The 13,548-nt window shown below is 40.7% G+C and overlaps 1 protein-coding gene across 1 annotated transcript in view; it reads right to left on the reverse strand.

Moving 5' to 3' along the window:
- Positions 1 to 1,432: 1,432 nt before the first annotated feature.
- GAB3 (GRB2 associated binding protein 3) overlaps positions 1,433 to 13,548 on the reverse strand; it is a 95,644-nt gene continuing 83,528 nt past the window's right edge. The window contains exon 11 of the mRNA XM_053917608.1: positions 1,433 to 1,817. Coding sequence (XP_053773583.1) covers positions 1,811 to 1,817 — 7 coding nt within the window. The 3' untranslated portion in view covers positions 1,433 to 1,810. The remainder of the gene's footprint in view (positions 1,818 to 13,548) is intronic.

Genomic DNA, 13,548 nt, shown 5'->3' on the forward strand with positions numbered 1-13,548 from the left:
GGGTAATGGGGGTCAAATGTGTGGTGATGGAAGGAGACGAGGCTTTGGGTGGTGCACACACACTGAAGTATACAGGTGATGTAGCCTAGAATTGTATGTTTGAGTCATATATTGTTAACCAATATCACCCTAATAAATTTAAAATTTTTAATAAAATTATTTCATTCATATGTGGGATATAAAACTGAAAGCAACAAATAAGCAGACAAGAAAAACAAAGAAACAATAACTATAGACATGACATTATGGTGGTTAGCAGAGGGAAGAGGTTGGGGGGGGACGTGGTAAAGGGTGAAGGGGGTCAAACATATGGTGATGGAAGATGATTTGATTTCAGGTGGTGGGCACACAATGCAATATACAGACCATGTGTCACAGAAGTGTGCACCTGAAACCTATGTCATCTTTTTGACTGATGTCACCTCAATAAATAAAAAGAAAAGAATTTTAAATGCCATTTATTGAATGTTACCTTTCTTATTTATTAAGTTTCTCCTTTATCATATATAAGGGATCTGTGACAATGTGAACAAATCGGAGTTTCTGGTGGCAAGCCCAAGAGTCCGAAATGTTTCCCCCTACCCCGGCTGGTGTGGCTCAGTGGGTTGAGCGCTGGCCTGAGAACTTAAAAAGTCACTGCTCCAATTCCTGGTCATGGCACATGCCTGGGTTATGGACCAGGTCCCCGGTAGAGGACATGCAAGAGGTAGCCAATCAATGTTTCTTCTGCACAAGAATATTTCTCTCCCGCTCTTTCTCTCTCCCCTCCCCTCTCTTTAAAAAGAAAGAAAAAGAAAAAGAAATATTTCCCTCTTTGCAATACACTGGGAATCCTGGCTGATGTGGCTCAGTTGGTTGGAGCGCTGTCCCATAACCAAAAGCTTGCAGGTTCAATCCCCATTCCTGGCATATGTGGGAGGCAACCTATTGATGTTTCTCTTTTGCATCGTTTCCTTCTCTTCCTTCTTCTCTCTCTAAAAACAATGAAAAATGTCATTGGGTGAGGGGGGGGGGAAGGTATACAGGCCTGGTCTGGTCATCTTGGGAAAGCTGTCTCCTTCAGCTCTCATCTGCTTCAATTCCTGGAGATCTTTATTTTCAGGTCTGCATGTCCTGTCAGGGTTTGGTGCTTTCTTTCTCTCTCACTTTTTTAAATCCTCACCCTATTACATTTTTTTTCCATTGCTTTTAGAGAGAGAGGAAAAGAGAAAGGAAGGGAGAGAGAAGCATCGATCAATTGAGTCCCGCACATACCTGGACGGGGGTGGGGAGTGGTCAAACACACAATCTAGGTATGTGCCCTGACCAGGAATCAAACCCGCAATCTTTCGTTTACAGGACAATGCTCCAACCAGGCTACGCTAGCCAGGGCTGGTGTTTTCTTTAAATGTAATGTGTGAATCTGTCTGTTCCATGGAAGTTAGCAGCACAAGGGTTGGTTATCTATACCTGAGGGGCATTTCCAGTGAGGTTGAAGAGTGTTTTTGGAGGTGTTTTCTCCAATAAAAACAGAGTGCCCAGGTTGCAAACCATGGTGTTTGAGGTCTTTGTCTGCAAAAAGATTGTTCGACTAAAGTATGGTTATTTCCAACAGAAGCTTTTACAATATTGAGGTATATCTTTTTATTAGCTGTGGATCAAAAGAGGCAGGAGCTAGGAATATTGGGCATTCTGCGACTATCTCAAAGGCTGAGAGTTTATGAGTTTCAAAGGTGGTAGTTGTTCTGAGATTTAGAAGGACCAATGACAATGCTTTTGGCCAAGGAATCCGAAGGGTCTCTGCAACTTTTTTTTACCAATTGGCTCTTTTTCAAAACCTGAAAGAGAGAAAGGAAGCGGGGTGGGGAGAGATAGAAAGATTGATTTGTTGTTCCACTTAATTATGCATTCATTGGTTGATTCTTGTATGTGCCATGACCAGAGATTGAACCACAACCTTGGTGTATCAGGACAACACTAACCAACTGAGCTGCCCAGCCAGGGCCACCAATTGGGTCCTAATGGTAGTGTTAGTTTATTGAACTATCTCCAAGGCTTGAGGACAGGAGGCACGATGAATGTGCTATAGAACTGGGCAAACAGCACAGACCTATTGACATGCTTGACCAGTGAAGTGGGTTCCCTGGTCACTATGAAGTTCAAGGTGGGGTTCCCCAGGTTAGGATAATATTTTCTAACAGAATTTTAAGCCAAAGAAGAGGCAGTAGCCTATCTACAAGGGGGAACTTCAGTCCACTGAGGACATACAAACCATGACTGAAACACATTCACATCCATTAGACAAGGGAAGCTGCATAAAATCCATTTGCCAAACCTCCAGTGACCCTTTGGGCAATTTAATTTGTCCTGGAGATTTCCCAGGATTATATTTTGGGCAGGTGGGGCAAGCAAAGTGGGCACTTTTTGTAGCCTTGTTGATATTTACCCACCAATATAAGTTCATGAACATTATCATTTTATCCATAGACCAATAGTTTAATGCATGTATGGTAGTTAATAATGAACATTTTAGGACTTCTGCTAGGACTGGGTTTTTATTTGGCCCAAACCAGTGTTCTCTCTCTCTCTCTCTTTTTTTTATCTAAATAGCAATTAGATTTCCAATAGTTTTATCTTCCCTGGGATCAATTGTTGGGGATCTCTAGCCAGTTTTTCTAAATTATTTGGGGAAACATCCTTTTTGACCATGACAGACATTTGGCTATTGGTTCCTTTGAGAGCAGAATTCTTGGCAGAAATATATCAGCAAGGTGATTTCCTTTAGCTCTCAGAGAGTGGTTTGGAATGCCCAGGGTTCTTAATAATACTCAAAGGGGCCACTAAAAATATGACATCTAATAAATTTTGGACATAAGAACTACTTTTAATGTTAACCTCATTAGAGGTAAGAAACACTGCTGTTTCCATATCATTCCAAAGTCAAGGGCTACTCCAAATGCATACCAACTGTCAGTATAAATATTTGCAGTTTTATCTTTAGCTAGAGCACAAGCCCAAATAAGACTATATTATTCAGCTTATTGGGCAGAGGTAAAAATGCTTCCTGAATAACTTCAAAAGATGTTTCAATAGCATATCCAGCATGATATTTACTATTTTCATCCTTTAAATAAGAACCATCAGTAAAGTATGAAAAATCTGCATTGGTTATAGGAGCTTCCTGTTAAGATATCATGGGAAACCAAAAGGTGATCTGTCAGCATTAAGTAGTTGCGAGGGGTTTTGTTCATTGAGGAAGAATAGCAGGGTTAAGGTTACTACAGTAGGAATGAGGTATATGAGGAGCAGTTAGCAAAAGAACTTCATAGGTGAGACTGGCCAAAAGGTGCTGAGTGTGATGAGAATTCAGGAAGGCTTCTAGTGCACAGGATACACAGATGGTTAGACGGGACCACATGACTTCTTTGGTGGCCTTAACCAAAAGGGCATTAGCAAGAATGGCTCTGAGGTGGGGAAGAGGGTATCCTCATGCCACAGGATCTCTAGCTGCTGGACGTAATTCCCTATGGGATCTAGCTGTCGGCTGTGATACCCTGTGGGCGGATGATGGTCCGCTGATGCTTTTGGGTGAGCACTCCGAAGGCATTCCCTTCCTTCTCATAAACCAGAAGGTAAAGGGGGAGTTGACAATGAAGATATCCAAGGGCAGAGGATTTATTAAGTTTTCTTGAGGATTAAAAAGCTGTCATCTTGATATTTCTATAATGGAGTCAGGGTTGTTGATTTTTAGTGAAGCATGTAGGGTTTGGGCAATTAAGAGAGAAGTTTGGAATCCAATTCCAACAATAACCAGGTAGACTGAGAAAACCTCTTAATTGTCACTTACTTTTAGCTTAGGGTAAATTCATGATGCCATGAAACCCATCTGGATCTAAATGTAACCATTACTCAGAGATCACATATTTTAAATATCACACCTGAGTTTGATGCAATATTAACAATGCAGAATAAATGCACTTAAAATTTTGAGTTGTATCTGTAGCTGTTCCATTGTGAATAGCGTAAAAACTTGAGGAAATGCTTTCCCCATATTCCAACACTATTATTTGACTTACAAAAGAAGTTATTTCTGTCAGTGATGAATGTGTTCTGTACTGTTTTGTTTTTGCCTTAAACATTAACATGAATGAGAAAAATAAACACAATTCATGTCAGGAACATACACATTCATCACTTGCAAGCACAGATTGACTACAGATACAAGAGCCGTCAGTGAGTCAATCTGTTGCTGTTGGAGTCTTGCCTCGATGTTGACTGCTGACAGATCAGGATGGTGGTTGCTGAAGGTTTAGGTGGCTGTGGCAATTTCTTAAAATGAGACAAGAGTGAATTTTGTTGCATCCATCAACTCTTCTATTCACAAATAACTTCTCTGTAGCATGCAATGCTGTTTGGTAACATTTTACACGCAACAGAACTCGTTCAAAATTGGAGTCAATCCTCTCAAACCCTGCTGCTGCTTTGTCAACCAAGTTCACTTACTATTCTAATTTTTTAATGTCATTTTAATAATCTTCACAACATATTCACCAGGAGTAGATTCCATTTCAAGAAACCACTTTCTTTGCTCATTCATAAGAAGCAACTCCTCATTTGTTAAAGTTTTATGAAACCACAGAAATTCAGACACATCTTCAGGTTCCATGTACAATTCTAGTTCCCTTACTATTTCTACCACATTTACAGTTACTTCATCTATTGATGTCTTGCACCCCCTCAGTCATTTGAGGTTTGGAATAAACTTTTACCAAACTCTTATTAACACTGATATTTTTGATATTTAGACCCCTTCCTATGAATCACAAATGTTCTCTTTTTAAACATTCACAATGTGTTTATTTAAAGATTTTATTTATTTTAGAGATGGAAGGGAAGAGAGGGAGAGAAACATCAATGTGTGGTTGCCTCTCATGCACCCCCCATCAGGGACCTGGCCTGCAACCCAGGCATGAACCCTGACTGGGAATTGAGCCGGTGACCCTTTGGTTCACAGGCCAGTGCTCAACCCACTGAGCCACACCAGCCAGGGCACATATGTTCTTAATGGCATCTAGAATTCTTTTCATTTCCTTTTCCAATATCCATCAGAAGAATCACTATCTGTGGTAGCTATAGCCTTATGAAGTGTAGTTCATAAATAAGAGTTGGAAGTCAAAATTACCCTTTTATCCATTGGGTGCAGAATCAGTGTTGTGTTTGCAGGGATTGAGATAATTTTTATGTAATCTGAATTCTTGAGTGATGAGGTGTACTATCAATTAGCAGTAATATTTTAATAGGACTCCTTTTTTTCCGAGCAGCAGGTCTCTGAACAGTGGGCTTAAAATGTTCAGGAAACCATGTTGTAAACTGACGTGCTGTCACCCAGGCTTTGTTTTTCCATTTATACATCATAAACAGTAGAATTATCATGATTCTTAAGGGCCCTAAGATTTTCAGAACAATAAATAAGCGCTAGCTTAAACTTTAAGCCACCAGCTGCATTAGCCCCTAACTAGAGTCAGCCTGTCCTTTGAAGTTTTGAAGCCACACATCGACTCTAGCTATGAAGTCCTAGATGAACTCTTCCAATATAAGGAAGCCTGTTTCATCAACATTAACAATCTGTTCTTTAGTGTAGCCATCCTCAATTCATTTTTCTTAGCTACTACATCTTTTTGATAATTTTTTGCAACTTCCAGATCAGCCCTTGCTGCTTCACTTTGCACTTTATATTACACAGATGGATTTTTTTAACCTCATGAACCAACGTGTTAGCTTCTTCCAAGAAGCTAAGTTTTTCCGGAAGTTTTCTTCTGCAGTTTCCTCACAACTCTCAGCCTTCCTCCATAGAACTAAAGAGTTAGGGCTTTGCTACAGATTAGACTTTCACTTAAGGGAATGTTGTGGCTGACTAGACCTTCTATCCAGACAACTAAAACTTCCTATCAGCAGTAAGCTTGTTTTTTTCTTTTCTTTTTCTTGTCATTTTTGTCACTGGAGTAGCACTTTTAATTTCCCTCAAAACCTTTTTCTTCATATTCACAACTTTGCTAACTCTGGTGCAATAGGCCTAGCTTTCAGCCTATCTTGGGTTTCAACCTGCCTACCCCACTAAGCTTAATCATTTCTAGTTTTGATTTAAAGTCAGAGATGTACTACTTTTCCTTTCACTTGAACACTTAGAGGCCATTGTGGGGTTACTAATTGGCCCAATTTCAATATTGTTGTGTCCAGGGAATGGGGAGGAGAAGGAGAGTGAAGGGGGAATGGCCAGTTAGTGGAGCACTCAGAACACAGCAACATTTATCAATTAAATTTGCTGTCTTATGTGGACACGGTTTGTGGTACCTCCAAAACAATTACAACACAAACACCAAAGATCACTGATCACAGATTATCATAACAAATACAATGATGAATACAATGGAAATATTTTGAGACATGAAGTGAGCAAATGCTGTTGGAAAAATGATGTTGATAGACTTGCTTGATGAAGGGTTGTTACAAACCTTCACTTTGTAAAAAACAGTGTCTCGTAAGTGCAGTAAAGTGAAGCACAATAAAATGAACTGTTTGTACCTTAGCATCATCTGTACCACCCATCCCAAGAGGGCTCTGAGCTTCTCCAAAGGCTTTTCCAGTTTCCAAGGGAGGCCTAGATAGTTCTGGAAAACTCTGGGTTTCTGACCACTGACCCCTACAAAACTTTTCCACCCACAGTCTTTCCTACCTCTGTTTGTGGTGATTGACTCCATTTGTCCAGTCGCTTAGGTGAAAAACAATGGAATTATCCTTGATTCTTCTCTTCCACTAGTGGCATATACCTAATCCCTCAGATTATGTCATTCTATTCAAACTATCCAGAATCTAACCACATCTGACCACTTTTACTGCTGCCACCTGGTCTGAGCTACTATCTTCTGTTGCTTCTCTGAGTGCAATAATTTGCTACCTCATCTCCTTGATCCTAATCTTAACCCTTTTATAGTATATTCTCAAAAGAGAAGTTATGGTAATTCTTCCTTTCAAAATGTAAGTCATATCATGTGTATCCCCTGCTCAATTCCTTTCATTAGCTCCATTCTCACTCAAAACATAAGACAAAGGTCCTTACAATGGCCAACAAGGCCCCACATTATAATCTGTAAATCTCCTAGTACCTCTCTACCTCTTCTGCTATGCTTTCTTGTTCACTCCACGCCATGCCCATGGGCCTCTTGGCTGTGCCCTCAAGATTCCAGGTCCTCTGCTGAACTGGGGCTTTTTCACAAGCCCTTCTGTTCTCCCTTCCATCCTCTCTCAAATATGGCTCATGGCCAGTGCCATCATCTTCCAAGTCTTCTCAGATCTCATATTCTTACCTTACTTACTCATGCAGTTGAACCTGCACAGACAAGTGTACAACCAATTCCCCTCATGCTGCTTTTCTCCCCCACAGTACTCACCACCTTATAAAATACAGTATAATTTAAAAGTTTGTTTTATTTTAAAGTTTATTTATTTTTATTTTTTAAAGATTTTATTTATTTTTTTATAAAGAGAGGGGAAGGGAGGGAGGAAGAGAGGGAGAGAAATATCGATGTGTGGTTGCCTCTCATGCACCCCCTACTGGGGATCTGGTCCACAACCCAGGAATGTGCCCTGACTGGGAATTGAACTGACGACACTTTGGTTCGCAGCCCACACTCAATCCAATGAGCTATACAAGCCAGGGCTTATTTTATTTTTTAAATTTCTTGTCTTACCTGTCTTTGGTTGGTGGTCTAGTAACTGTTGTTACATAACAAACTTTCCCCAAACTTAGTGACTTAACAATAATCATTTACTTTGCATATACATCTCCAATTTGGGCAGTCACAACGGCCAACTTTCAGGCCCACCTACGCTGTTTCCAGTGGGTTTTCCTTATGAATGGCATGTCTTGGCCCATGCTTCAGATTTTCCTAATTTCTCTCAAACAAGCACCATCTGGTTTCAGCTAATGCCATACCTCTTGCTAAATTGCCCCAGGCCCAACACTAGCAGAACCCTGCCTTGGTTCACATCTTGGCCTCGCCTGAGCACCTCCAAAACCAACACAAGTAGCAGCCATCTGCAGATTGCTTTGTAGCTTATGTTGTGTAACCCCAGAAAGAACACAGGCATGGGTTGACCTTAGATTTACCAAAAGCAACCAAGGCTCAACTACAAGAGGGCATACTCAGCCCACACGAAGGGCACACCTCAAGTACACAGCTTCGGTGATAGTGGAGGCTGTGCCACTACACCTGACAGAACACCTACTACATTAGGCCACTCTACCAACCTGGGAGAGGTAGCACCTCTACCTAATACAGGGAGGCTGCTAAAATGAGGAGACAAAGAAATAGGGCCTAAATGAAAGAACAGATCAAAACTCCAGAAAAAGAGCTAAAAGACATGGAGATAAGCAATCTATCAGATGCAGAGTTCAAAAATACTGGTTATATGGATGCTCAGTGAACTTAGTGAGAAAAAGGGCATGCAATCCATAAAGAATGAGTCACAAATGAAGGATAAACTAATTAAGAATAATTTATAGGGAATCAAGAGTACAGTGGATGAAACTGAGAATTAAAACAGTGATCTGAAATATAAGGAAGCAAAAATCACCCAATCACAACAGCAAGAAGAAATAGAATCCCCCCCCCCCAAAAAAAAAGGAAAAGAAAAGAAAAAAGAGGATAGAGCAAGGATCCTCTGGGATAACTTCAAGAGTACCAACATTCACATCATGAGGGTGCAGGAAGGAGAAGAGAGAGCAAGATGTTGGACACCAATTTGAAAAAATAATAACAGAAAATTTCCCTAACTTGGTGCAGGAAATAGACATACAAGCCCAGGAAGCACAGAGAGCCCCAAACAACGGGTCCCAAACCTTGATGAATGCAAACATGTCCACCCTAAGACACATCATAATTAAAATGCCAAAGGTTAATGATAAAGAGAGAACCTTAAAAGCACCAAGAGAAAAGTTAGTTACCTACAGGGGAGTTCCCATAAGACTCTCAGCTGGTTTTTCAAAAGAAACTTTGAAGGCTAGAAGGGACTGGCAAGAAATCTTCAAAGTGATGAAAAGCAAGGACCTACAACCAAGATTACTCTACCCAGGAAAGCTACCATTTAGAATTAAAGGACAGATAAAGACCTGTTCAGACAAGGAAAAACTAAAGGAGTACATCACCACCAAACCAGCATTATATGAAATGTTAAAGGGCCTTCTTTAAGAAGATAAAAAATATTAACAATAAAATGGCATCAAATACATACATATCTATCAACAATTGAATCTAAAAAACAAAATAAGCAGAATACCAACAGAATAAAAAATACAGAGAACATTTTGATGGTTGCCAGATGGGTAGGGGGTGGGGATTGAGAGTATGAGTGAAAAAGACAAAGGGATTAAGAAGTACAAGTTGGTAGTTACAAAATATTCATGGGGATAGAAAGAACAGCATAGGGAATGGAGTAGCCAAAGAACACATATGCATGACCCATGAATATGGACAATGGCGGGGATTGTCCAAGGGAGCTGGGTGGAGGGGCAAAGGCGGAAAAATTGGGACAACTGTGATAGCATAATCAATAAAATCTTATTTAAAAAATAAAATAAAGGGGTGAGTAGATGCTTGAAAAATTGTTTTCAAAATAAATAAATGTTTGAGAGAGAGAGAGAGGGAAGGAGAGAGGGAGAAATATACTACAACTGGGATCACTAAAGGCTGAGACCAGTGTAACTACAGACCCACCTCAGGCTGGTCCTATCCTGTTTCTAAGAAGACATGGAAGCCAAGTTTAAATAGACACACCACTTGAGTAACACTGGTGAGTACCACTTGTGAACCCTTAACTTCTCCCCTGCATGAAACCAAAGGGCTGGGACATGACCAGAACTTGAAACTAGAACTTTTCAGTAGCAAAGGGTCTACTGTCCAGGAACATCCAGTGGTGAAACCCCTTAAATCTCGCCCCAAACCCTGGATCCTAAGATGGACTTGAGCCTTGCTGTTTTTCTCCATGATGGTTAACCTCACAAACAAAACCATTTTCACTTTCTCAAAAGCTGGTGCCATAGTATTGGCTTCTATGCATGTTTGGCCATGATCCTTTGCTCCATAACACCATGATAGTGGAGAAAGCAGGACAGGTAAGGGGAAAAGTCCAAGTGAGGTGGCAATCTCAGAGGGAGGAAAGATTCTGTCATATCCCAGCGGGGAGCTCTGGAGTATAATTTCTACTTAGACTTTGTACCAACCTGAGGTGAAGGACCTGGGATTTTAGAATGTGCCCCCTTCAGAAGGAAGGGCAGGATAAGGCCATTCCAAGGCAGGTTTGGCCCTCTGCTCTTGGAGGTAAAGCAGTTCAAGTAACAGCCTGGGAGGGCTTCCTGTGAAGGAGAGTCCCAGGTGAGGACTGTTGGAAGGAAAAGCACACTGAAGCCAGAAAGGGACACATCAAAAAGTGACAGAGGTGCTAGAAGATTTGGGCACAGCACGAACAGTGCCCTGACATCCTACCAGAACATAGGCTGCTTAGGATAAGGGATCTTTTTACTCATGTATCCACAGTGCCTACGGGAGTACAAATTACATAGAAGGGGGCCACTAAATACTTATCAAATTAAATGAAATTACCAAGGGAAATAAGTATTTCCTTTATTGCTTTTTTTGGTGCCTTGCTAAAGCTCTTCCACATTCAAGATAGTAACGTTTTCCTATAGTTTTTTTTCTAATATGTTTTATGGTTGTGTTTCTTATATTAACTTTAATTCCCCTAGTCTTTTTCCCCTTTACTGTTAACTGGTTTCTTCAAGTATAATTTCCATGCAGTAAAGTGCACAAGTATTAAATTTATGAATTGATAGATTTTTACATACATATACACTAATATACCCAGAACCCAGATTAAGGTACAGAATATTTGCATTACAGGAAGTTTTCTTGTACCCATTTCCAATCAATGATAATTTCCCCAATAGAGGTTTTACCACTATTCTGACTTCTATTACCATAGTGTATGTAAATGAATTAAAAGTCTCAAATTGAAGAACAAAATAATTGAGAAAACCCAAGATGGCAGAGGCATAAGTGGAAGCTACACTAATTTCCTCCCAGGACCAATCTGGAATTACAACTAAATTGTAGAGATATCACCATGAATAACCAACTGAACATAGGAGGAGAGAAGCCTTATACCCAAGGACAGACAGAAGGAACCACTTCACCACGAGACTGGTAGGGAGTGTGGAGGAGGTGTGAGAGGGCTGGTTGGGCTCCTACAGGTGGCAGCTGAAGTTCCAGAGGGATATTTCAGTGGATGGGGAGTTTTCACTGAGAAGTGTAGGATCTAAACCCCAGGCTGGGCTCCGCAGCTTAGAACACCAGAGCTGGAAAGACATCCCAGATGTTGCCCAGGTAACATCCAGCCCTGAAAAGAAGCAGGGTTTCCTTCTGCCAGAGAGATGGCTGAACACAGAGAGCCTCTTAAAGGGCCAAGACACAAAATTTAGCTTGTAGCCACTTACACTGGGCTCTAGCAAAGGGAGGGCACAGTGGATTACAAATGCTTGAGGAGTCTGGGGTTGGTGGGTCTGGGGAGGGAACTGAAGGAACATCAACCAGGTTACCTGTGCTGAGTCATTCCCCATACCACAGAAGCAGTTTTCACAGGCAGAGCACTCCCCTCCAAGTGGCATCAGCCTGAGGGGAAGTAATGCCCACAGGAATTACTCTGCCCCACACTGTGGAGCTTAAGCCTGACTAATTACAGATTGATTAGTTTAACTACTGATGGATCAATTTAACAGCTAAGGCAGAAAATACAAAGAAGCAGCCAAAATGGGAAGACAAAAGAAACAGACCTTAAATGAAAGAACAAGAGAACTCTCCAGAAGGAGAACTACATGAAATGGAGGAAGCAATTTATCAGATAGACAGTTTAGAGTAATGATTATAAGGATACTCAACTGCATGAAAAAAGACATAGAAACCATAAAAAAGGACCAGTCCGAAAGAATGCAACATCTGAAATAAATGATACTGGAAGGAATAAACAGTAGGTTAGATGAAGCAGAGGATAGAATGAATCAGTGGTTTGGAAGATAGGGTAGGAAAAAAAAAACCCACCCAGGCAGAGCAGCAAAAATAATTTTAAAAATGAGGAGAGCTTCAGCATCACTAACCATCAGAGAGATGCAAATTAAAACCACAATGAGGTACCATCTCACACCAGTCAGAGTGGCCAACATAAACCAATCCATAAACAAATGTTGGAGAGGATGCGGAGAAAAGGGAACCCTAGTGCACTGTTGGTGGGAATGCAGACCTGTGAGGCCACTGTGGAAAACAGTATGGAATTTCCTCAGAAAACTAAAAATGGAACTGCCCTTTGACCCAGCAATTCTGCTGCTGGGATTATACCCTAAGAACCCTGAAACACCAATCCAAAAGAACCTGTGCACCCCAATGTTCATAGCAGCACAATTTACAATAGCCAAGTACTGGAAGCAACCTAAGTGCCCATCAGCAAACGAGTGAATCCAAAAACTATGGTACATTTACACAGTGGAATTCTACACAGCAGAGAGAAAGAAGGAGCTCATACCCTCTGTGACAGCATGGATGGAACTGGAGAGCATTATGCTAAGTGAAATAAGGCAGGCGGTGAGGGACAAATATCATATGATCTCACCTTTAACTGGAACATAATCAATAGAAGAAAAAAGCAAACAAAATATAACCAGAGACATTGAAGTTAAGAACAATCTAACAATAGCCAGGGGGGAGTGGGGTGGGGACAGTGGGAAGAGGGGATTACAGGAACTACTATAAAGGACACATGGACAAAATCAAGGGGGAGGGTGGAGGTGGGGGAGGGAGGTGGGTTTGGCTGGGGTGGGGTGGAGGGATGGGGAGAAAAGGCATACAACTGTAATTGAATAATAAAAAAAATTTTAATAAATAAATAAATAAAATTTTAAATATAAAAAAATGAGGAGAGCTTAAGAAACATTTTGGACATTTAGTGTAACAACATCCTCATCATGAGAATACCAGAAGGAGAACACAGCAAGCAAGTTATTGAGAACCTATTTAAAGAAGTAATGAACCAAAGCATCCCTAACCTGGTGAAGCAAAAAGACACACAAGTCCAGGAAGCTCAGAGTCCCAAATAAGATGGGCCCAAAGAAGCACACACTGAGACACAGCATAACTGAAATGACAAAGCTTAAAGACAAGGAATCCTAAGAGCTGCAAGAAAAAGCAAGTAAGTTACATATAAGTGAACACCAATTAGATGGGCATATGATTACTTAACAGAAACACTTCAAGCCACAGGGGACTGGCTTGAAATATTCAAGGTGACGCATAGCAAGGAAATAGAACCAAGGCTACTTTTCTGATAACCCAGCAAGTCTATCATTTAAAACAGAAGGAGAAATAAGGAGCTTCTCAGATAAGAAAAAGCTGAAGGAGTTTGTTACACCAAACAAGTACTGCAACAAATGTTAAAGGGCTTGCTTTAAGAGACAGAAAAAGAAAAAGA

This window comes from Desmodus rotundus, chromosome X, assembly GCF_022682495.2.
Source record: "Desmodus rotundus isolate HL8 chromosome X, HLdesRot8A.1, whole genome shotgun sequence".
NCBI lineage: Eukaryota > Metazoa > Chordata > Mammalia > Chiroptera > Phyllostomidae > Desmodus > Desmodus rotundus.